General features: G+C 42.8%; 1 protein-coding gene across 1 annotated transcript in view; it reads right to left on the bottom strand.

The window, feature by feature from the left end:
• Positions 1-24,424, bottom strand: part of LOC147150655 (uncharacterized) — a 60,726-nt gene that overhangs the window by 19,241 nt on the left and 17,061 nt on the right. The window contains exons 3-9 of the mRNA XM_086026605.1: positions 17,861-18,281; positions 17,456-17,563; positions 16,795-16,991; positions 16,290-16,489; positions 16,154-16,212; positions 12,123-12,290; positions 9,833-10,060 (exon numbers count right to left, since the gene is read on the bottom strand). Coding sequence (XP_085882731.1) covers positions 9,833-10,060; positions 12,123-12,290; positions 16,154-16,212; positions 16,290-16,489; positions 16,795-16,991; positions 17,456-17,563; positions 17,861-18,281 — 1,381 coding nt within the window. The remainder of the gene's footprint in view (positions 1-9,832; positions 10,061-12,122; positions 12,291-16,153; positions 16,213-16,289; positions 16,490-16,794; positions 16,992-17,455; positions 17,564-17,860; positions 18,282-24,424) is intronic.

The raw sequence follows: 24,424 nt of genomic DNA, 5'->3' as shown, positions 1-24,424 counted from the left end.
CATTTCCGGGTCATTTGGGTCACTTCCAGTCCATGTCTGGCTCATTTGGGTCACTTCCGATCCATTTCTGGGTCATTTGGGTCACTAACTGCTCATATTCCGGGTCATTTGGGGTCACTTCCTGTTGAATATGGGTCACTTCCTGTTGATTTTGGGTCCTACCCCAAGATGGCCGCCGCATTGGAGAGACCTCGGGGTGAGTATCCCCAGTCTACCTTATGTCCCTGCCCAAGATGGCCTCCGCACTGGGGAGACCTCTGGGTGAGTATCCCCAGTCTAGCTGATGTGCCTGACCAAGATGGCCGCCACACTGGCGAGACCTCAGGGTGAGTATCCCCAGTCTAGCTAATGTCCCTGACCAAGATGGCCGCCGCACCGGGGCGACATCGGGGTGAGTATCCCCAGTCTAGTTAATGTCCGCGACCAAGATGGCCGCCGCACCAGGGAGACCTCGGGGTGATATCCCAGTCTAGCTAACGTCCCTGTCCAAGATGGCCGCCGCACTGGGGAGACCTCGGGGTGAGTAGCCCCAGTCTAGCTAATGTCCCTGTCCAAGATGGCCGCCGCACTGGGGAGACCTCGGGGTGACTATCCCCAGTCTAGCTAATGAAGCTGTCCAAGATGGCCGCCGCACCAGGGAGACCTCGGATTGAGTATCCCCAGACTAACTAATGTCCCTGTCCAAGATGGCCGCCGCACCAGGGAGACCTCGGATCGAGTATCCCCAGTCTAGCTAATGTCCCTTTCCAAGATGGCCGCCGCAACGGGGAGACCTCGGGGTGATATCCCCAGTTTAGCTAATTTCTCTGTCCAAGATGGCCGCCGTACTGGGGAGACCTCGGATTGAGTATGCCCAGTCTAGCTAATGTCCCCATCCAAGATGGCCGCCACACCAGGGAGACCTCGGATTGAGTATCCCCAGTCTAGCTAATGTCCCTGACCAAGACAGCCGCCGTAATGGGGAGACCTCGGATTGAGTATCCCCAGTCTAGCTAATGTCCCCGTCCAAAATGGCCGCCACACTGGGGAGACCTCGGATTGAGTATCCCCAGTCTAGCTAATGTCCCCATCCAAGATGGCCGCCACACCAGGGAGACCTCGGATTTAGTATCCCCAGTCTAGCTAATGTCCCTTTCCAAGATGGCCGCCGCACCGGGGAGATCTCGGGGTGAGTATCCCCAGTCTAGCTAATGTCCCTGTCCAAGATGGCCGCCGCACCGGGGAGACCTCGGAATGACTATTTCCAGTCGAGCTAATGTCCCTGACCAAGATGGCCGCCGCACCGCGGAGACCTCGGAATAACTATCTCCAGTCTAGCTAATGTCCCTGACCAAGATAGCCGCCGCACTGGGGAGACCTCGTGGTGAGTATCCCTATTCTAGCTCATAAACCTGTCCTAGATGGCCGCCGCACTCTGGATACCTTGGGGTGAGTATCCCCAGTCTAGCTAATGTCCCCGTCCAAAATGGCCGCCACACTGGGGAGACCTCGGATTGAGTATCCCCAGTCTAGCTAATGTCCCCATCCAAGATGGCCGCCACACCAGGGAGACCTCGGATTTAGTATCCCCAGTCTAGCTAATGCCCCTGCCCAAGATGGCCGCCGCACTGGGGAGACCTCGGGGTGAGTAGCCCCAGTCTAGCTAATGTCCCTGTCCAAGATGGCCGCCGCACTGTGGAGACCTCGGGGTGAGTATCCCCAGTCTAGCTAATGTCCCTGTCCAAGATGGCTGCCGCACTGGGGAGACCTCGGGTTGAGTATCCCCAGTCTAGCTAATTTCCCTGTCCAAGATGGCCGCCGCACCAGGGAGACCTCGATTTGAGTAACCCCAGACTAGCTTTCTGGAGAAAGTGCATGTGAAGGCGAAGGAAGCTGAAAAGAAACTGCGGCACGCATTGGAATAAAGTTGAATAACACTGAAAAAATTGAATAAAGTGGAATGAAGTAGGAATTGCAGGTGGCGAATTTAATGGTGTTCTTAAGGTTGAATAATTTCTATTTTTGGGAAGTAGGAATTGCAGGTGTGTTGAAAAGCTTAACCAATGCGAATTGAATGAGCCGAATGTTGAGAATTTGAAATCTGAATGGTTTATATATGAAGTGTTGAATGTGCCATTGGGAATGAGTGGTGAATTTTTTAACGTTTTTTTTAAGGTTGAATAATTTGAATTTTGGGGAAGAAGGAAGTCAGGAAAAAAAACCCAGGCTGGAATGGCTGGGATTGAACCAACAACCTCCTGAATGGGAAATGACCACTCTACCACTGAGCCATGCAGCCGCCAACATTGGAATGTAAGATTAATGATCTGAAGGGTGTGAACGTAGGGCCACCGGGATGAGAATTCAGGTGTGGTGAGTTGTTATTTGTGTCAAACTTGAATGATACGACTGGTGGTCGACTGGTTAGCACGTCCACCTCACAGTTCAGATCCCGGCTCCGGCCTCCCTGTGTGGAGTTTGCATGTTCTCCCCGTGCCTGCGTGGGTTTTCTTCGGGTACTCCGGTTTCCTCCCACATTCCAAAAACATGCATGGTAAGTTGATTGGACTCTCTAAATTGCCCCTAGGTGTTTGTCTCTGTGTGCCCTGTGATTGGCTGGCAACCAATTCAGGGTGTCCTCCGCCTACTGCCTGAAGACAGCTGGGATAGACTCCAGCACGCCCTGCGACCCTTGTGAGGATAAGCGGTAAAGATAATGGATGGATACTGAATGAAGTTGAATAAAGTGGAAAAAAATCGATCGATGCTGTATAAAGTTGAATGATACTGAATAAAGATGAATAAAGTGGAATGAAAAAAAACGGAACAAGAATATAATGGGATTGAACCCACCACCTCGTGGTTGGGAAACCACCATCCTACCACTGAGCTGTACAGCCTCTGAAATTGGAATGTGAGTTAAATGAGCTGAAGGGTGTGAATGTGCCATTGGGAATTTTTTTTTTTTTTCCCCCAAAGGCGCATTCACAGCACATTTTTTTAAAGGTTGAATAATTTGAATTTTGGGGAAGTAGGAATTGTGTGTGATGTGTAATGTGAGTTTAAGGAGCTGAATGTTGTGAATCTGAAATTGGAATGGTTTAAATGTCAAGTGTTGAATGTGCCATTGGGAATGAATGGTGAATTTTCAAATGTTTTTTTTAAGGTTGAATAATTCGAATTTTGGGGAAGTAGGAATTGTGTGTGATGTGCAATGTGAGTTGAATGAACTGAATGAAGTTGAATGAGCTGAATGAAGTTGAATGGCCTCCTTGAGCAGGAATCGAACCTACGCAGCAAATGAGGAAGTGTTCAATGTCCCATTGGAAATGGATAGGTTTTTTTGGGGTGAAAAATGGTGAATTTTGGGGGAACCCTAAATGTTAGGGGCAAAAAAAAAAAAAGGAAATTCCGATGGCATAAATTTTTTGAATGATTTGAAAGTTGAACAGGGTGAATCAGATGAAGTATGTGGAAGTAGTAGAACTTTGAATTTGCCATTGGAAATTAATGGGGCTTTTGGGGGTGAAAAAGGGTGAATTTTGGGGGAACCATAAACGTTAAGGGGGAAAACAAATGGACCCCCGGAATCCGTGAATTTTTGGAATCCAGTAAAGTTGGAATGGCGAGAAACGGGTGAAAACTGTGGAAGTAGAAGCATGCCAAAAAAGTGTGAGGAATAAAATAGAATATATAATAATAATAATAATAATAATAATAATAATAATAATAATAATAATAATAATAATAATAATAATAATAATAATAATAATAAAGATGAATGGTGTATAATAACATATGTGTGAAGGCCTTCGCACTTTTTGTTCGCTGTTCGATGAGGGTTTTCGTCACTCTCACGCCGCTTCACTAAGGCAGGTCGCGGCTGCAAGCAAGCAAGCAGGGACACAGCACGCGACTGCTTGTGAGGCGACATGAAGACAGAGGCTCTCCACACACTGGGCGGACAGTAAGGAGCTAATGTTGTTGTGCTAATGCCCTTTGTTTTAACGGCCTGAAGCCAGTTGCTGCTATTCGCCGTCCCAATCCTACCTTTAGCTGGGGAGGGAAGCGGGGGGCTCCAATCTGCCTGCTGCTGCTGCAAGCCGCCGTCTCTCTCCCTCCTGAGACACGAGTTTAGCGTTGCTAAATGTCCGAAATATAACCAGTCGGGGTTCGTGTGCGCATTCATGCTCTTGTCCGCTTCAGCTTGTGAAAGTGGAGGAGCAATCGCCACGGTATTTTTGATTTTGTGGAGGTGATCATGATGAGATCGCGTTTTATGTCGATAAATCTAAACTATTGTGCGGAACACTTTTATACTTTCACAGGTTGAAGTGGACAAGAGCAGTAATGTGCATTTGTATTTTGGTAGCGATCGATCACTGTTTTAGACCACAGAACTCACAAAGCGAGCAATATTACCAAGCATTCCTTACTCGTGTGACGTAGATGGCTGAGACCGAAAACATAACATAAGCTACGCACCTTTTTGGGGCGGGGAAATTTGTCGTAAACCTAATCACAAAAAAAGACCTTAAATCACTACAGAGTCTTTTGAGGTGGGCATTTTAGTACTAATGTCATTTTTACATGAAAACCTATTATATAAGTGCCAATGTTAAGCTCATCCATGTGTCTCTTTAACGATCGATTCCTTACAACGAAGCTCCAGTACTGTATCCGGAACCCATAGCGAAGCCCGCAGTAGCGCAAACTCAAGCAGTTCCCGCTCGATACTACGGAAAAACTTTCAGCGCGCCGCCATCATCAGATCCATAACGGCGACATGTATGTTACTTCTTTGGCATGTGTTTTACTGAAATTGCGAAAGATTTAAAATGTATTAATTTAAATTTTCTTCTGTCAATCATGGCATTCAAACGAAGAAGAACAGTAATGACCATGGAAGAGAGAGTGAAACGCATCCGAAGCTGGACACAAAATAAAACACATCCAGGAGACACTTGGAGGTAGAAAACCTCAAATCTACGAGTCCTGATGTAAAGCCACCGTCCAGCAAGGAAGCTATGGAGATGGCATCAAATATGCTTTTGTATGTACAAGAATCACCAGATATCAGTGATGATCAACGGGACAGTTGCACTCAGGACATACAAACTTTCATGCCCACATCTGTACCGGATCTTGATGTTAAAATCCTGAACCAACAATGACCAATGCATCAAACTTTGATTATTGTTTTGCATTCGACTCAAAAACACAAGTGGGCTGTGGTCAGAAAAAACAATAGCAGGTATGGGGCTAGAACTGAAGTACACCTCAAAATGTTGCAATACCAAGCTTAAAGGGAAAATCAAAACCAGTGCAGCTAGCACAGGAGCACTGCAAAGGATAGCTTTAGCTGCATTGAATGCCGTTTGACATTCTTCCGACCATTCAAATGGAACTTTGGGGCTTGCCAAATCCGTCAGTGGAGCTACCACTTGAGGAAAGTTTTTACAGAAGGCTCTGTAAAAAGCCATACCCAAAAATTGGCGGAGGTCACGAGTTTGGGGAGCAGGAAAATCAACAATGGCTTGTATTTTTGCAGTCACAGGACAAACCTGCCCTTGCCCAACCTGTTTACCAAGGTAAACAACTATGGCCTTTCGAAACTCACATTTTGCCAGATTAAGAGTTAAGGAGGCAGGTTAAGAGTGTTAAGTGTAATAAGTAATCGGTCAAAAATGTAACAAATAGTTCTTACGTGCCCAGTCCAATCTGTCGAATAAGCCACAATGTCATCCAGATAGGCTTCACAATCACTAACACCATTTAAAACCAAGCTCATCAACCGCTGAAAGGTGGCTGGGGCATTCTTTAGCCCGAATGGCATCACTGTGTATTTTAGAAAGTAGTCTGGGGTGACAAAAGCACTAATTTCAGATGCCTGTTCAGTTAATGGAACCTGCCAATATCCTTTAAGAAGATCTAACTTGGTAACATATTTGGCAGCCCCCACGCGATTGATACAATCCTCCATACGCGGCAACGGAAAGGAGTCAGGCTTGGTCACAGCATTAATCTTGCGATAGTCATTGCAAAATCGCGGAGTCTGATCAGGTTTTGGGACAAGAAGTGAGGGAGAACTCCAAGGACTACCACTTGGAATTGCAAAACCATTATCAAGAAGATACTGTACTTCCTTCTTCATGACAGCTCGTTTTGCCGGGTGGACACGATAGCCATGTTGCTTCAGAGGTTTGTGGCTTCCCACATAAAATATCATGCTTGAGTACGTTAGTTTGGGTGGGAACATCACCAAAAAGGGGTAAATAGTCTTTAATGAGGCTGCATATATCAGCCCTAGTCGAAAGATGCTCCAGGTGTACAGGTAAATTTGACAAAATTTCAGAATTACGCAAGCGAGCACAGGAGACAGGACTATGCTTATCATCAAGCCCATCATCACTGGCACAATATGTGTGGGGCGGGCTGACAACAGCCACAGATACTACAGGGGCAACAACAAAAGTCAAAACATCACTACCTTCATGACTAACATATTACTTAAGCATGTTGATGTGACACACTCTCTCTTTTTTCTTTCGATCTGGAGTTTGAAATACATAAACAAAAAGGCTTCTCCCTCCTACCAGCTTACAACTGCTCACACAATTGCAGGTACACGCGGTGCACAGGACAGCATCTGGCCAGGTTGGAAGCTGGAGGGCTCAGAGAGGCTTGACTGCCAGCACGTGTTGGTTTAAAAAGTATTTGAACACTCTACTATATTGTCATTTCTCCCACTTTTATGCAGGGGTCTGAAATTTTCATCGTAGGTGCATGTTCACTGTGAGGGAGATGATCTAACGATTTAACGATTTATTTGTGTGATACAGCTGCAAATAAGTGTTTGAACACCTGTCTATCATCTAGAATTCTGACCCTCAAAGACCTGTTAGTCCGCTTTTAAAAGTCCACCTCCACTCCATGTATTATCCTGTATCAGATGCACCTCTGTGAGTTCGTTAGCTGTATAAAGACACCTTTCCACCCCATACAATCAATAAGACTCAAACTTATAACATGACCAAAGAGCTGTCCAAAGACACCAGAGACAAAAATTGTACAACTCCACAAGGTTGGAAAGGGCTACGGAGAAATTGCCAACCAGCTTGGTGAAAAAAGGTCCACTGTTGGTGCAATCATTACAAAATGGAAGAAGCTAAACATGACGGTCAATCTCAATCGAAGTGGAGCCCCATGCAAGATATCACCTCGTGGGGTCTCAATGATCCTAAGAAAGGTGAGGAATCAGCCCAGAACTACACGACAGGACTTGGTCAATGACCGGAAATGAGCTCGGACCTCCGTTTCCAAGGTGACTGTTAGTAATACACGAAGAAGTCATGGTTTGAAATCATGCATGGTGCGGAAGGTTCCCCTGCTTAAACCAGCACATGTCAAGGCCCGTCTTAAGTTTGCCAATGACCATTTGGATGATACAGAGGACAAAGTTTTGTGGTCAGATGAGACCAAATTGGCCATAATTCCACTGACCGTGTTTGGAGGAAGACAAATGATGAGTACCATCCCAAGAACATGGACCATCACTACTGTGAAGCATGGGGGTGGTAGTATCATGCTTTGGGGGTGTTTTTCTGCACATGGGACAGGACGACTGAACTGTATTAAGGAGAGGATGACCGCGGCCATGTATTGTGAGATTTTGGGGAACAACCTCTTTCCCTCAGTCAGGGCATTGCAGATGGGTTGTGGCTGGGTCTTTCAACATGACTATGACCCAAAGCACACAGCCAGGAAAACCAAGGAGTGGCTACGTAAGAAGCATATCAACGTTCTGGCACGGCCTAGCCAGTCTCCAGACCTAAATCCAATATAAAATCTTTAAAGGGATCTGAAACTCCGTGTTTCTCAGCGACAGCCCAGAAACCTGTCTGATCTAGAGAAGATCTGTATGGAGGAGTGGGCCAAAATCCCTCCTGCAGTGTGTGCAAACCTGGTGAACAACTACAGGAAACGTTTGACCTCTGTAGTTGCAAACAAAGGCGACTGTAACAATTACTAACATTGGCTTTCTCAGGTGTTCAAATACTTATTTGCAGCTGTATCACACAAATAAATTGTTAAAAAAATATACATTATGATTTCTGGATTTTTCTTTTTATATTATGTCTCTCACAGTGGACATGCACCTACGATGAAAATTTCAGGCCCCTCCATGATTTCTAAGTGGGAGAACTTGCAATATAGCAGGGTGTACAAATACTTATTTTCCTCACTGCATATATATTTTTATATAAATACAGTGTTTGGGGGAAATGGTGTGGCTTTTCTATCTCATTTCAAGGAGGCGTCACCGAAGATGAAGTCACTTCATAACTGTGCGTAAAAAATGAATCGATCTGAACCGTGGCTGAATTACTACTATCACCATAAATGTCTTATGCTTCATGTTTGAAGTGGGACTGAATCAAAGTCAGATATAAAGTCAATACTCTTACTCAAAACAACTTTGCAGATTCACTCTCCCAGCATTTTACCTACAACCCCTCGGGGCGCACTTTGGGCTGAGGATGACGTCAATGTTGGATATATGCGACCTGACTACTTTTAATTTTAAAAAATGGAGTGGTAATTACCATCCTCTTTTCTGTTACAAAGACGTCGATGTTGTCATTATCTACAAACATATATCTTAACCATATGTCATGTTCGACTTGTTCTACTGGTTCAAAGTCCACAATCTATCACTGCTGTGACTTATATCAGAGTTCCCGCGATCGATTGTGCCGCCATTGCAGGCTGGAAAGAATTCTAGATATCCTCAGATGACCCACGAGACTGTCACGTGTCTATTCTGATGCATTTAATTGGTGAAGAGACCGAAAATTAAATAATAAATGGAAAATGACATATATGCTCTCTCGTCTTTAAGGGTAGAAAGACGCAACAGTGCTCCCAGCTCTAGTGGTAGAAACGCGGTTATGCGCTCCCGTCCTAAATGGGTTAAAATTAATTAGTAAAATTAATTAGTTCACTTTACTTAAAAAAAAGTCAGGAAACTGATTGCCTCAAAATTCCCAAGTAAAGTTGATGTTACCTAATTTTAAGTTATTACTGAAAACAACATTGTTTAGACAACTTAGATAATTGCAGTTAAGTGAATTTAACTCAAAATCATTAGTTAAGTTGACTATAAAAATTTTGATCCAGACAACTCAGATAATGGCAGTAAACCTGAGTACATAAAACTGAAAAATTAAGTTAAAAATGTCAACACAGTCACACTGACCCGGGATCGAACCAACCAACTCCCGCTTGGGAAACGACCACTCTACCACTGAACCATGCCGACCCCAAGTTGCAAGTTCAATCATCCACACTACTAGACAAATATCAGGAAACCCTTGCTCAGGTAAGCTGAACTTCACCTGATGAGCTAATGAAACAAAGACAGACAACATATTAAATGGAAAACGAAGTTTCATCATACACTTTTTTGTTGTCTAAACAAAGTTATTTCAGTAATAACAACTTAAAATTAGATATCTACTTTACTTGGTAATTTTAAGGCAATAGATTTCCTGACTATTTTTAAGTAAAGTGAACTAGAAATGTAAAATTACATTTTACAGTGTGGGGGAATGCCTTTGGCTACAATGTACCAAATTCCATGCTTTTAACACAAATAAAAATACATTTAATAATAATAATAATAATAATAATTTGTAGGTGCTAAGCTCCTCGACTAACGAAATATACTGTTTATTCTCATGTCCTTCATTATAGTCATTAGTGTCAACAGACTGGTGGTCCACTCTACACTATGATTCTGGGTGAATCACACAATACACACACAGACACAGAAGCACACTAACACTCGTACCTGTTTTGGCAAAGTTCACAAGATTTTGTGTTACAACATCCTGGAAACTCTTGTCCTGATCAGAGAGTGGTTTCCCCAGAACTAACTCCAGTCCCCCAAAGAAAGCAATGACATCCAAGCAGTGGAAAGAGAAGCGGCTGTGAAATGGCATCAGAGGAATAGTTGTGTTGACTGCTCCAGAAGGTGTGTGTGTCACCACATAGCGATAAACAGGACTCTGAAGGGCTGCTGCAGAAACAAAAGTTCATTTAACAGGCAATGTGAGGCAGGAATCCAACACAAAAAAACACTTAATAAATCTTTAAATTATACACCAACACCCCAAAATATTTTTTACAGAGTATACATTATTATACTTTATGACAACGGGTGCTTACTGGCTTTCCAAGTTTAAAATGTTTAAATGGATACATTCTTAAATATACTATTCAAAAGTAAAGATATTTGTGGTGAAATGTACAAAACAACTTGCCGATTGCCCCACTTAGCTGTCAACTCCCTCTTGAAATCGAATATTTAAAAGTAGTTCAGAGGCCTAGATCTCCTCAAAGCATGGGCAAAGCTGCTGCAAAATGGTGACTACATACATAATATCAAAGGTACTTTGCAAATTGACCATTGCTAAAAGTTCAGAGACAATGTCAAACACAGAATGTCGGTGTTTGTCATTCACACCACTCAGTAATAAAATAGTTTGTGTAGTCTAGGATGTAGTACTGATACGTTGTTAAAGTGGGATGTCACTTGGATTCGACCCTGATTGGTGTCTATTTAAAAGTGAAACCATGCCCTGACATAATGATTGAAGTTAACTGGGTAGCTCCTCATACCTTGCAAGATGGATTCAAGTCAACCAATTAGTTAAGTGAGTATTCAGTTTCACAAATCTATCGGCTTTTCTCATTTGGCCATGTAGGCCTACAGGAAATAGACTTGAGTATGTAATGCTAATTGTTTTGTGTCCACATTCTTCTGTCTGTTTTGTTGCCATGCCATGTGATTTTGAAGGTACCCCAAAAACTCAGCAAGACTACTCGCCATCTAAACAGCCATCAGCTGCTGAATGTATGTCCACAATGAAACGTTTGACAAACCAGCCAGGTGTCACAGTGTAAAAATGAAGGCAACATTCACACACAGAGATGCTACACTCACCATACCAGGTGTAAGGGTCTTGTCAAATATGTAATGTCTATTGTTGCCCTACCCCTTGGGTGAAAAAACTATGGAACTGGATGTCAGAATGAAATGTTTGTATATGTGAGTACTGAGAATGAATTCCCTCCTTTCAGGAAAATTGTTAACATCTTGACGATAAGGCATTTCTTTTGACCACAAATGTTATTATAATGGGTTTTGATGATTACCTGAATGCATTTAAAACTGAGGATTTGTTCACTGTTATTGGTGTGTCTGACCTGATTTTGTTATTGGCATGATGGGCACTTTTCACATGAAAATGATAGAAGAACGTACACTGTGCCATACTCCTGTTTTGCATGATCTTTCTGAAATGGATTTAATAAAAGAAAATTGAAATTGAAATATTGTAATGTGTTTTATTTAAGGTAGTGAGGCATGGGGCATTGTTTGCCTATACTAAATAGTGTTGGCATGAACACTCATTTGTGTTAATCTAAACACTCGATAGTGTCATTAAATCCTGCCTGTCAACACTATTTTGGTTGCTATTAAACACTATTGGATGTTGAATATTTCACGTTAGTAAATGTTCCTTTAACACCAGGTAGTGTGGATGCAGTGTGGGTATTGACACTTTGAAAGTGTTAAAATGAACACCCTATGTGTTGTATTAACACCAGCAGATTTGCAGTGTAGGATGTATTTTATTGTAAGATGAAAAGAAACACATACTTTCCTTGACTTAACAAGGGTGCTCTTTTGACGCTTTAATTAAGGTCATGATCTCTCCATTAAGCCATTTTCTGTATGGCTCTAGCCTCAACATTTCTACTTTTAAGGTCCATTTGAAGACCAATGTTCAAGACCAACTACATGTCCTTTTATAAAATTCATTAATTTCTTGAGTATTTTCACTATTTTAACTATAGAGGACATTGACAAAAGAAAGATGATATAATTTTGACTTGATTTGGAAATTTAGTAAAGAGACTGAATAAAAGCTGTTGTGCTCCATTTGGTCTCATAACAGCACACACATGACTATTCAATATTTATTCATTGCCTGTTGAATAAAAGTCAACCTTTTTTAACCTATCAGGACAAAATATAAATTCAATTATAACTTAATAATTAAGAAGATATTTACCTGCGGCCCTCTGGGCTAGATCATTGTTGGGACATGTCACTCTGATATCAGAAACCATGCTCGTGTATGCTCTCTCAGGACAGCGGCCTGTGGTGGAGCAAGGGTCGGAGGGGGGATAAAGCTCTAATGCCGCTTTGGGAAGATTCTCGTTAAAAGACTTGAGTTTTTCTGAAAGGAGACAGGTAATGAGACATATATAACAAAACTAACATATTCAATTTGAATACATTTCTGAACATTTCCTACCCGGTTCTAGTTCCATTACTTTAATAGTACTTGGATTACATTATTAACTACATTTTTAAACTAGTAACTACATCAGAATACATTTTTAAAGTAACCCTCCCAACGTTGCTAACACGTTATATTGCATTCACGTGATGCGATGGATTGCTAACACTGCTTTGGACACAGAAGACTTGGGTTCAAATCAAGGTCATGAAGGGTAACATCCCAGTGGGTTCCTAGGCAAGAGCCTTTACACCAGGGGTCTCAAACTCAACTTATGTGAGGGCCACCGGAGATAGAATCTGGGTGTGTGTGGGCTGCATCAAATATTTCACCCAAAAGGTATCCATTTTCTTTTTTTTAAGCTTGCTTTTGTTTCCCCCTGACATTTTAATGATTGATTGCACTTGTGACAACGTGCAATCCGCAGCAAAATTGCTACGTCATCCCTCCGTCCCTCTCCAAGCTCCAGGCATAACCACTTAAACCAAAAAGAACCAAACTTTTACTAAGTGCAACGCAGGCATCACCAACTCCAGTCCTTGAGGATCCCTATCCTGCATATTTTATATGTTACCCTTCTCTAACACACTTGATTCAAATAATCAGCTCATCGGCAAGCTGTGCAGAAGCCTGATTAGCATCCTGATCATTTGAATCAAGTGGTGTTTGTATGAGGGAAACATGCAGGATAAGTGGCCTTCAACCACCGGAGTTGTTGACCCCTGGCGTCACGGTTGCATTGAGTGGAAATTAGCTAGTCTTGCAGATGCTACGAACTAACAGATGCTACGAACTAACCCAATGGAAAGGGTGCAAGCTACCACTGCATGAGTGTATGTTAGTAAAACCTTACTCCTCTGAGCCTTAAAATCCACTGATTTAGCAGTCCGTGCCCCAAGTCGATGACACGGTGAGGGTATGGCTGCCGTGTGGATGCCGTAACACAGTGCCGGCGAAGCTTCGGGGCAAAGATTTGGTGTTGGCATTTTTTTGTCAACGTTTTCACAGCCCAACGTGATAGTTGTCCCATGTAATCTGGGTCTTGTTTGCAAGAAAATATAATGGCTGCTATTTGTCAAAGTCATGAGGGGAGAACCTCTGTACTAGTACTATTTAAATTTGCTTGGCTGTGATGTGATGTAACAGTAGGTCCAAATTCTGTCCAGACTGGTTCAAATCCTTTCTGACAGTGGCAGCTAAAAAAACTACCACACTTGATAGGAAGATAGGCAATCTATAGACCCAAATAAGTGTACATAAAGTTGGTTTTCCATAATGTTTCTCCATTAGGAACATGTCATTTTATATACAGATCAGTCTTTTGTAAATATGTGAAACATATATATATTTTTTAAATTAGATTTTTATTTTCAACATATTTGAAAAATCACATCAAAAAAAGTACAATTAAGAAAAACAAAACAAAACATAATAACTAACAATAACAACAACACCCGGGGAGTCACATTTCTTTCACAATTCAGTTCCACTTCCTCTTCTTCCTTTTGTCAATCGCCATTTGTCAGTCCTGTTTTAAACATTGTCCATTTTTCCCATTTTTGGTCACCTTGAGTACCCTGTAGTCTCATACGAAAAGTCAGTATCCCCATCATACGGATTCCTCCACAATTGCCATCTATTGACCCTGGCCAGGTGGTTCTACATTACACTATTTTCTAGTTAGAGCTTTTTTACAAGCCACTAATAATATTTTCACAAGATATTTATCCCCGTCATATACCATTAATTCACCAAAGTCATCCATGTACAAGATTTTACAGTCAAAAGGGACATTATACCTTAAAATTTGTTTGTATTGCAGGATGTATTTTTTTCCAAACAGGGGTTATTATGACAATTCCAGAAGATATGTGCATGATCTGCATTCAATTTACCACAATCTCTCTAACAGTTGAGATTCGTTTTAGAATATCTATTCTTAATTTTGGGGGTTACAAAAAACCTTATTAAATTTTCCATGAGAACTCTCTCCATGATTGTGAGCTTGTGGTCGACTGATGTGCCCTCCACTTTCACACCATTGTTGCTCAGTGATTTCTATCCTAAATTCAGATTCCCATTTTGTCTTTACATAATTAGCTGAATTCGTATTTGCCATCAATGCTTTCTGTAGTGCAGGAATAACCTTATAAGATTTGAGTAAAAGTTGAATGACACCCCATATTTCATGAGAGAGATCAAGTCTGATCTTCCTCATATAATAATCCCTTGCTTGTAAATATCTATAGAAGTCTTGATTGTCCAGAACACCTTCTTCCTTAATGTCTTGGAAACGTTTCATTTCCCCTCTGTCCAACAAGGTGCACCAAGCTGTTATTCCCTTACATATCAAATTCACTGTCATTCATTCACTGTATTTGTTCGGTTTGAAAGTTTTATCATATGCCACCCACTTCAACAGCTTTATATCCTCAATTTTATGTTTCTGTGTAACTGTAAACCACAACTCCAGAGTGAATAACGTAACAGGATCTAGTTTTTCCCGCACCTTATCATATATAACTTTATCTGCATCCAAACTCTGAATTGGGTAGGCCCAACCCTCAAACTCTCTTTCGATACCTTTCCAATTAGCAGCATATTCTGTATTACACCAGCATATTATATATCTGAATTGGGCAGCGAAAGTACTCCCAGCGGAAGTACTCCTTTAAATTTGGGAGACCCACACCTCCTTGTACTTTTGGTAATTGTAAAGTCACATATCTCACTCTTGGGTCTTTTCCACTCCAAATGAATCTAGATATTCCCCGATCCCAATGTATAAACCGTGTTTGTAGGACCTCTACTGGTAAGGATTGGAACATGTAGAGAAGCCTAGGTAGTATATTAATTTTGATCTCCTCAACTCGTGAGCTAAAGTCCATTGTTTAAGTAGACCATCCCTCTATGTCCTTTTGAATTTCCCTATTGATATCATAATTTACTTTGTACAAATCAGTTCGTTTTTTTGGTGATGTGGACCCCTAAATATTGAAATGCATCTTGGTTCCTATTGAATTGATATGTTTCTTGTATGAATCTCGATGGAGTGTAATATATCTTCAGTATATGTGTTTTTAAAATATTAACCTTATATCCAGATATATGACCATATGTTTCAAAGAGAATCATTAGTGCGGGTAAAGAGTTCTCTGGTTATCTGAGGTACGCAATAACATCATCGGCATAAAGTCCAATCTTATTCTCTATGTCGTTTATTGTTACTCCTATAATTTCTTCACTCTGTTGTACTGCTTGCGCTAATGGCTCAATAAAAAGGGCGAACAAAGTGGGTGAGAGACAGCAACCCTGTCTAGTTGACCTTTGTAAATATACTCTGTCTGTCAGGTTGCCATTAATTTTAATTCTGACTTTGGGTAGTTGGTATGATGACCTAATACATTGCACAGACTTATTATTGAAGCCAAATCTTTCCAATACTTTAAATAAAATAATTGAATTTACTGAGTCAAAGGCCTTTTCCGCATCTACGTGAAACATAATCTTAATCCACGTGAGCAGCTATTTTTACTTTTACAAATCTATGCCCAACAAAATAAAGTATACTAGTAGATTTTTATTTGGTGGTCTGATCAAATTGGCAAACAATGCGGTAAATCCAAGACCCTTGAATGATGAATATATTATTTAGAAATAATTGTGTTCATTTGAAAAAGTTACAAAATGTTACGTTTTCGTGTTCACCCTGTCAAAAAAAAGTTTTGCTTTCCACCTCCCTATTTTACATTTATTGACTGCATACTCGAGCTATCTAGCTGCTATGTGTGTTTAGTTACCTGTCACAAACCACTTGTAGTCGCCCCATGTCCACATGGAGATATTTTTAGGTGCTGGACTGCAGAGGAAACAGTAGTTTGATCACAGTTACAACAGAATTATAAATGTAAAAAGCTGAACAAGGTCCAACTTCACCTGAAGTCCACTTCCTGCTCTGTTGTCCCAATGACAAAGGGAACATCATTGTAAGCTCTTTTCTTTTCCCATATCTCAAAGGGTGACGCTTCAAGGACATATCCGTCCACCACTGCAACAGGGCCACAGAAGAGCCCCCTAGTCGGAAGGTTAACCAGGTCATCAGCAGCCCAAGATGGGTATTGATGCCATGGGATAGCCTGTCAAAGCCACGAGTAATAACATTTTTGCGATCATCTGTGGCTGCATGTTAATTCATTTTTACATTTTGAACTTCAGTCCAAAAATATAAGACAAAGAGATTCTTTACATATAGTATGTTCAGGAATGGATATACAGTATGTTGACCTTATTTTATACATTCACATTTATAAAAGCAACAAATTAAACTACATTTGCTTAATGTCAGATAAGAAAGCAAGGCCACTTAATATAAATAATTTAAAAAAGGGCTTCTCGCTGAGATGTTGTCAACTGGTCAATTTAGGAAAATTAAAATGTGCACCTTTAATATCTGTTTAACGGAGAGACTTCTTAGGCATGAAATGTCCTTGCAGCCCGTGTTGTTCAGAAAGAGCAGATTGTCTGACTCAGCTTGTTCCAGTGTGGCATTGTAGACATACGAGCCACTCATATCCACTGCCGCATGGAAGAGATCCTTTGCGAGAGGCGACATCATCAGAGTCCACACAGAGGTTCCACCTTACAGAGAAGAAAAACATGTCATAACAGGAAGCCTTAATTAAGTGGACTGTTTTCGGAGAGTAATTTACGAGAAACTGCAACAAAACATGTAACAGTCACGAAGGTTTATTTATGATGCTGCCAAATGTACAATAACTTCATAGGAACATGTTCCTGGTTGGCAAATATTTTATACATTTAGTGTACACCAAAGCAAAACACTAAAACATTCAAAACAGGCTTGAGACATTTTATTACATTTACCTTGTTGAAAATGCATTTTGTATTTACTTTGGCGGACTTTGTGAGATATTATCATTGGCCCGAAACATTTAAGTGTGATAAATGTGGAAAAAAAAGGAAATCTGAAATCAGGAAGGTGTGCAAATAATTTTTCAAGGCAATTCACATCTTATGTTGACAATAAATCACTAATATTGGTCAAGGGAAAAAAAAAATGTCAAAATATAATGCTTTCATACCTGAGCTCTGGCCAAAGATCGTAACTTTCCCAGAATCGCCTCCAAAAACGTGGATGTTTCTTTGTACCCATTTTAATGCAGAAATCTGGTCCATGAAGCCATAATTCCCTATGGAGGAAGACAGGTGATTCTTTCGATTGTCCCATTTTTCAAGTCAGAAATAAACCCTTTAATCAGATAATCCTTTGAACTAAGAGTGGATGAGACAGGTTCCCTGTCAACACTAATTTATATAATTATATATTTTGTTGTAAAACGTCTACTAAATGTCATTGCTTTATTATCCAACACATTGTAAAATAGTGATCCGACATATGAGAGCAAAAACTTTCTGCCAAGACATACCTGCCCAACTTGTGATCCAAGCCAGAAACCCATGCTTTCCATAAAACAAAAACAACTGACCTGAGGTGTTTTTGTGAGAACCTTCCCTTAGTATCTCCAGTGCCATGAAGCCAAACGCATTGAGTCTGTAGTTGAAGCTGACATACACAATCCCAGTTTCTGTGGCAAGCTTCTCCGTGGGTGAGTAGCCTTGCTCGCCACCACTGAACATGTGTAAGTAACCTCCATGGATCCACACCATGACGGGCAGCTTTGAGTCGGCCTTGAGTGTTGGTGTCCATACGTTGATGAAGAGACAGTCCTCTTGGCCCATCACCTTGCCTGTACTTGACAGCGGTTGCACTTGAGGACACATGCTGCGGAAGCGGCTGGCATCAGTGAGGCCGTGCCTGCACACTGGGTCAGCAGGAGGTGCCCAACGCAGGTGGCCAACTGGCGGAGCAGCATATGGCATGCCTTTGAAGGAGTAAGCCCCATTTTTCTGCAAATAGTGGATAACATTTTTGTGATTATGGATTTATGGAGCCAAAACAGTCTTTTCAGCACATTCTCGTAGAGCAAAAATGCCACGGTTGAATTTACAGTATGTTGTTTATTAAATACAGAATGCAATTCCTGGAAAAATTGATTGTGAAGGCAAAGGAAGCTGTATGGAAACCTCGGAATGCGTTGGAATGAAGTTGAATGAAGTTGAATGAAGCTGAATGACCTTGAAAAAAATCCAAAAGGAAACAAGAAAAGAGGAAGTAAGGAAAAAATGAAAGAAGGAAGTCAGGGAAAAAATTAAGTAAAACAAAGAATGATGGAATCAAAGGAAGGGCGGGAGCAAATAACCAAGATAGGAAAGTGTCAGGGTCACACCAAGTGAGGCAGTAATAATACAAAATAGTAGGAAGGAAGGATGAGGAAGAAAAAAGGGAAGAAAGGACACTAGGAAGCAAGGAAGGAAGAAAAAAAGGAATCACGGGAAGGACGGAACCTGTCCATGAGAAATAAGGGTGTCCCAATATTTTTGAACTAAAGAGCCGCTTCATTAGGGACACCTGGGGATGAAAAAATCGAGGTGTCCCAATATGTTTGAACATTATGGCTGCTTCATTAGGGACACCTGGGGATGAAAAAAATCGGGGTGTCCCAATACTTTTGAACAACATGGCCGCTTCATTAGGGACACCTGGACACCTGGGGATGAAAAATCAGGGTGTCCCAATACTTTTGAACAACATGGCCGCTTCATTAGTGACACCTGGGGATGAAAAATTGGGGTGTCCCAATACTTTTGAACAACATGGCCGCTTCATTAGGGACACTTGGAAATGAAAAGTCAGGGTGTCCCAATACTTTTGAACAACATGGCCGCTTCATTAGGGACACCTGGGGATGAAAATTCTGGATGTTCAGTACTTTTGAACAGTATGGTCGCCACACCAAGGGAGGCCAAGGGGCCAGAATGCTAGCTGTACTTTATGTTACTCTCCTAAAACACCACCTTACTGTGGCTGGCTGAGGGGTGAGAATCATGGGCGTAGCTAATATCCCTGACCAAGATGGCCGCCGCACTGGGGAGACCTCGAGTTAATAACCCCAGTCAAGCTAATGTCCCTGACCAAGATGCCCACCGCACTGGGGAGACCTCGGGGTGAGTATCCCCAGTCTAGCTATGGTCCCTGCCCAATATGGCCGCCGCACTGGTGAGACCTCGGGGCTAGTATCCCTAGTCTAACTAATGTCCTTGCCCAAGATGGCCACCGCACTGGGAAGACCTCTGGGAGAGTGTCCCCATTCTAGCTAATGTCCCTTCCCAAGATGGCCTCCCCAGTGCGGCGGCCTCGGGGTGAGTATCCCCAGTCTAGCTAATGTTTCGGTCCAAGATGGGCGCCGCAATGGGGAGACCTCGGGGTGAGTATCCCCAGTCTAGCTGATGTCCCTGTCCAAGATGGCCGTCGCACCAGGGAGACCTCGCAGCGAGTATCCCCAGTCTAGCGAATGTATCTGACCAAGATGGCCGCCGCACCGGGGAGACGTCGGGGCGAGGACCCCTGGTCTAGCTAATGCCCCTTCCCAATGTGGCCGCCGTACTGGAGGGTACTCGGGGTGAGTATCCCCAGTCTAGCTAATGTCCCTGACCAAGATGGCCGTCGGACCGGGAAGACCTCGGGGTGGGTATCCCGAGTCTAGCAAGTGTCCCTGACCAATGTGGCCGCCGTACTGGAGGGTACTCGGGGTGAGTATCCCCATTCTAGCTAATGTCCCTGCCCAAGATGGCCGCCACACTGGGAAGACCTCGGGGTGAGTAGCCCCATTCTAGCTTATTTCCCTGACCAATATAGCCGCCTTACTGTGGAGACCTCGGGGTGAGTATCCCCAGTCTAGCTAATGTCCCTGCCCTGGATGGCCGCCGCACCAGGGAGACCTCAGGGCGAGTATCCCCAGTCTAGCTAATGTCCCTGACCAAAATGGCCGCCGCACTGGGGAGACCTCAGGGTGAGTATCCCCATTCTAGCTAATGTCCCTGCCCAAGATGGCCGCCACACTGGGGAGACCTCGGGGTTGAGTACCCCCAATCTAGCTTATTTCCCTAGGGAGACCTCGGGGCGAGTACCCCCCGCCAAGCTAATGCCCCTTCCCAAGGTGGCCGCCGTACTGGAGAGTACTCGGGTTGAGTATCCCCAGTCTAGCTGAGTATTCTCAGTCTAGCTAATGTCCCTGACCAAGATGGCTGTCGCACTGGGAAGACCTTGGGGAGAGAATACCCCGTCGAGCTAATGTCCCTGTCCAAGAGGGCCGCCGCACCGGGGGGACCTCGGGGTGATTATCCCCAGTCTAGCTAATGTTCCTGACCAAGATGGCCGCCGCACCGTGGAGACCTCGGGGTGATTATCCCCAGTCTAGCGAATGTCCCTGACCAAGATAGCCGCCGCACCGGGGAGACCTCGGGGTGATTATCCCCAGTCTAGCTAATGTCCCTGTCCAAGATGGCCGCCGCACCGGGGGGACCTCGGGGTGATTATCCCCAGTCTAGCTAATGTTCCTGACCAAGATGGCCGCCGCACCGTGGAGACCTCGGGGTGATTATCCCCAGTCTAGCTAATGTCCCTGTTCAAGATGGCCGCCACACTGGGGAGACCTCGGTGTGAGTATCCCCAGTATACCCAGTCTAGCGAATGTCCCTGCCCAAGATGGCCGCCGCATTGGGGAGATCTCGGGGTGATAATGGAATGGTGTAAATGTGAAATGTTGGATGTGGCATTCAGAATGAATGGGATTTTTTGGAGTGAAAGATGGGAAATATTGGGGGAATTGTATATGTTAGTGGTGAAAAAAAATAGAAGTTGTGATGGCATGAATCTTTGGAATAATTTGAAATTTGAATGGGTGAATCGTATGAAGTATGTGGAAGGAGTTACAGTTTGAATGTGCCATTGGAAATTAATGGGTTTTTTTACGGTGCAAAAGGTTGAATTTTGGGGGAACCGTAAATGTTAGGGGTGAAAACAAAAAGTTGAAAAGCTTAATGAGTTGAATGACTTGAATTTTTGGAAACTGGAATGGTATAAATGTGAAATGTTGAATGTGACATTAAATGAGATGTCCGCTGATAGTGTAGTGGTACACACGCCTGAGTTGTGTGCGGGCAGCGTGGGATCGATTCCCGCTCAGTGACAGTGTCTATGTGTGCCCTGCGACTGGCTGGCGACCAGTTCGGGGTGTAGTCTGCCTTCGCCCATTGACGGCTGGGATAGGCTCCAGCAACTCCCCGCGACCCTATATAGGATAAGCGGTTTGGAAGATGATGACATTAAATGAGTTGAATGACTTTTATTTTTCTGCGATTGGCTGGCAAGCAATTCAGGATGTCCCCCGCCTACTGCCCTAAGACAGCTGGGCTGGACTCCAGCACACCTGGAGAGGCTGGAGAGTTAATGGTCACTTTCCCTTATGGCTATCACGCCGGCTTCAATCATGGTTTCAATTGTCCACCCTTGTGAGGATAAGCGGTATAGATAATGGATGGATGGATGGACATGTATTTATGTAAACTGGAATGGTATATATGTGAAATGTTGAATGTGCCATTAAGAATGAATGGGATTATTTGGGGTGAAAGACGGGAAATATGAGGGGAACCCTAAATGTTAGGGGCGAAAAAAATACGAAGTGTGTTTACATGAATTTTTGGAATAATTTGACATTCGAACGGGGCGAATAGAATGAAGTATGTGGAATGAGTTACAGTTTGAATGTGCCATTGGAAATGAATGGCATTTTTTGGGGTTCAAAAGGTTGAATTGTTGGGGAACCGTAAATATTAGAGGTGAAAACAAAAAGTTGAAATGCTCAATGAGTTAAATGACTTGAATTTTTGCAAACTGGAATGGTGTAAATGTGAAATGTTGAATGTGCCCTTAAGAATGAATGAGATTTTTTGGAGTGAACGACGGGAAGTATTGGCAGAACCGTACATGTTAGGGGCGAGAAAAATTCAAGGTGTGATGACATGAATTTGTGGAATAATTTGAAATTTGAACAGGGTGAATCAGATGAAGTATGTGGAAGTAGTTGATGTTTGTATTATGCCATTGGAAATGAATGTTTTTTTTCGGGGTGCAAAAGGTTGAATTGTGGGGAATCGTTAATGTTAGGGGTGAAATAAAAAAGGAACAGCAATGGCATGAATTTTTGGAATAGTTTAAAGTTGGAACAGGGTGAATTGGATGGATTATGTGGAAGTAATGGAACACCGAAAAAGTGGGAGGAATACAATTATTAATGATAATAATAATAATATTAATAAAGTACTAGAATGACATATGTGTGAAAGCCTTTGCCTTCACACAATAATAATAATAATAATAATATAATAAAGTTAAGGAATATCATATGGGTGAAGGCCTTATCCTTCACACAACTAGAGAATTCAATTTCTGAAGAAATTACGTGTGAACGCAAAGGAAACTGAATGAAAACTGCGGAATGCGTTGGAATAAAGTTGAATGAAGTTGAATGTAGTTGAATGAAGTTGTATGATACTGGATTAAGTTGAATGATACTGAATTAAATTGAATGATACTGAATGAAGTTCAATGATTCTGAATTAAGTGGAATGAAGTTGAATGAAATTGAGTGAAAAGTAATTAATTGAAATGAAGTAGAAAAAAGTGAGATGAAGTTGATTTGAATGAAGTTGAATGTAATTGAAAGAATTTGAATGATACTGAATTAAGTTGAATGATACTGTATTAAGTTGAATGATACTGATTTAAGTTGAATGACACTGAATGAAGAGTAATGTAATGAATTGAGGTAGAATTAAGTGGAATGAAGTTGAATGATACTGAATGAAGGTGAATGATTCTGAATAAAGTTGAATGATACTGAATGAAGTTGAATTAAGTGGAATGACGTTGAATCAAATTATATGATACTGAATAGAGTTGAATAATACTGCATGAAGGTGAATGCCTTCTATGAAATCTTTGGAATTCGTTGAGATGATACTGAATGAAGTTTAATGCAGTTGAATGACCTCATATTATAGAGAATAGCCTCGAATGAGGAGGAAATTATATATAAGAAGGTAAGAAAAGACTTCTGGTTCATATCCGGGTCATTTGGGTCACTTCCAGTCAATTTCCGGGTCATTTGGGTCACTTCCGGTCCATTTTGAGGTCAGTTGGGTAACTTCCGGTCCAATTCTGGGTCATTTGAACCACTTCCGGTCCAATTCCTAGTCATTTGGACCACTTCCAGTTCATTTCCAGGTCATTTGGGTCACTTCCGGGTAATTTGGGTCGATTCCGGTAAATTTATTGGTCATTTGGGCCACTTCCGATCCATTTCCGGGTCATTTGGGCAACTTCGGGTTTATTTTCAGGACATTGAGACCACTTCAGGTCCATTTCAGGGTCATTTGGGTCACTTTCGGTCCATTTCGTCTTGGTAAGTATCCCCAGTCTAGCTAATGTGCCTGACCAAGATGGCCGCCTTGGTCAGGCGACCAAGATGACCGCCACATTGGGGAGACCTCTAGGTGAGTATCCCCAGTCTAGCTAATGTCCCTGACCAAGATGGCCGCCGCACTGGGGAGACCTCTGGGTGGGTATCCCAAGTCTAGCTAATGTCCCTTCCTAAGATGGCCGTCGCACTGAGGAGACCTCGGGGTGAGTATCCCCAGTCTAGCTAATGTCTCTATTCAAGATGGTCGCCGCAGTGGGGAGACCTCGTGGTGAGTATCCCCAGTCTAGGTAATGTCCCTGATTATGATGGCCGGCGCACTGCGGAGACCTTGGGGCGAGTATCCCCAGTCTAACTAATGTCCCTGTCCAAGATGACCTCCGCACCAGAGAGACCTCGGGGCGAGTAACTTCAGGCTAGCTAAGGTCCCTGTCCAAGATGACCTCCGCACCGGGTAGACCTCGGGGCAAGTATCTTCAGTCGAGCTAATGTCCCTGACCAAGATGACCGCCGCAACAGGGAGACCTCAGGTCAAGTATCCCCAGTCCAGCTAATGTCCCTGATTAAGATGGCCGCCGCACCGGGGAGAATTCGTTGGCGAGGATCCCCAGTATAGCTGACCAAGATGGTCGCCGCAAGTATCCCCAGTCTAGCTAAAGTACCTGACCA

This window comes from Filicampus tigris, chromosome 3 (genome assembly GCF_054856515.1).
Source record: "Filicampus tigris isolate MCC_2025a chromosome 3, RoL_Ftig_1.0, whole genome shotgun sequence".
Classification (NCBI taxonomy): Eukaryota; Metazoa; Chordata; class Actinopteri; order Syngnathiformes; family Syngnathidae; genus Filicampus; species Filicampus tigris.
Note: the sequence above shows the minus strand (reverse complement) of the source record. Positions and strands in the feature narration are given on the sequence as shown.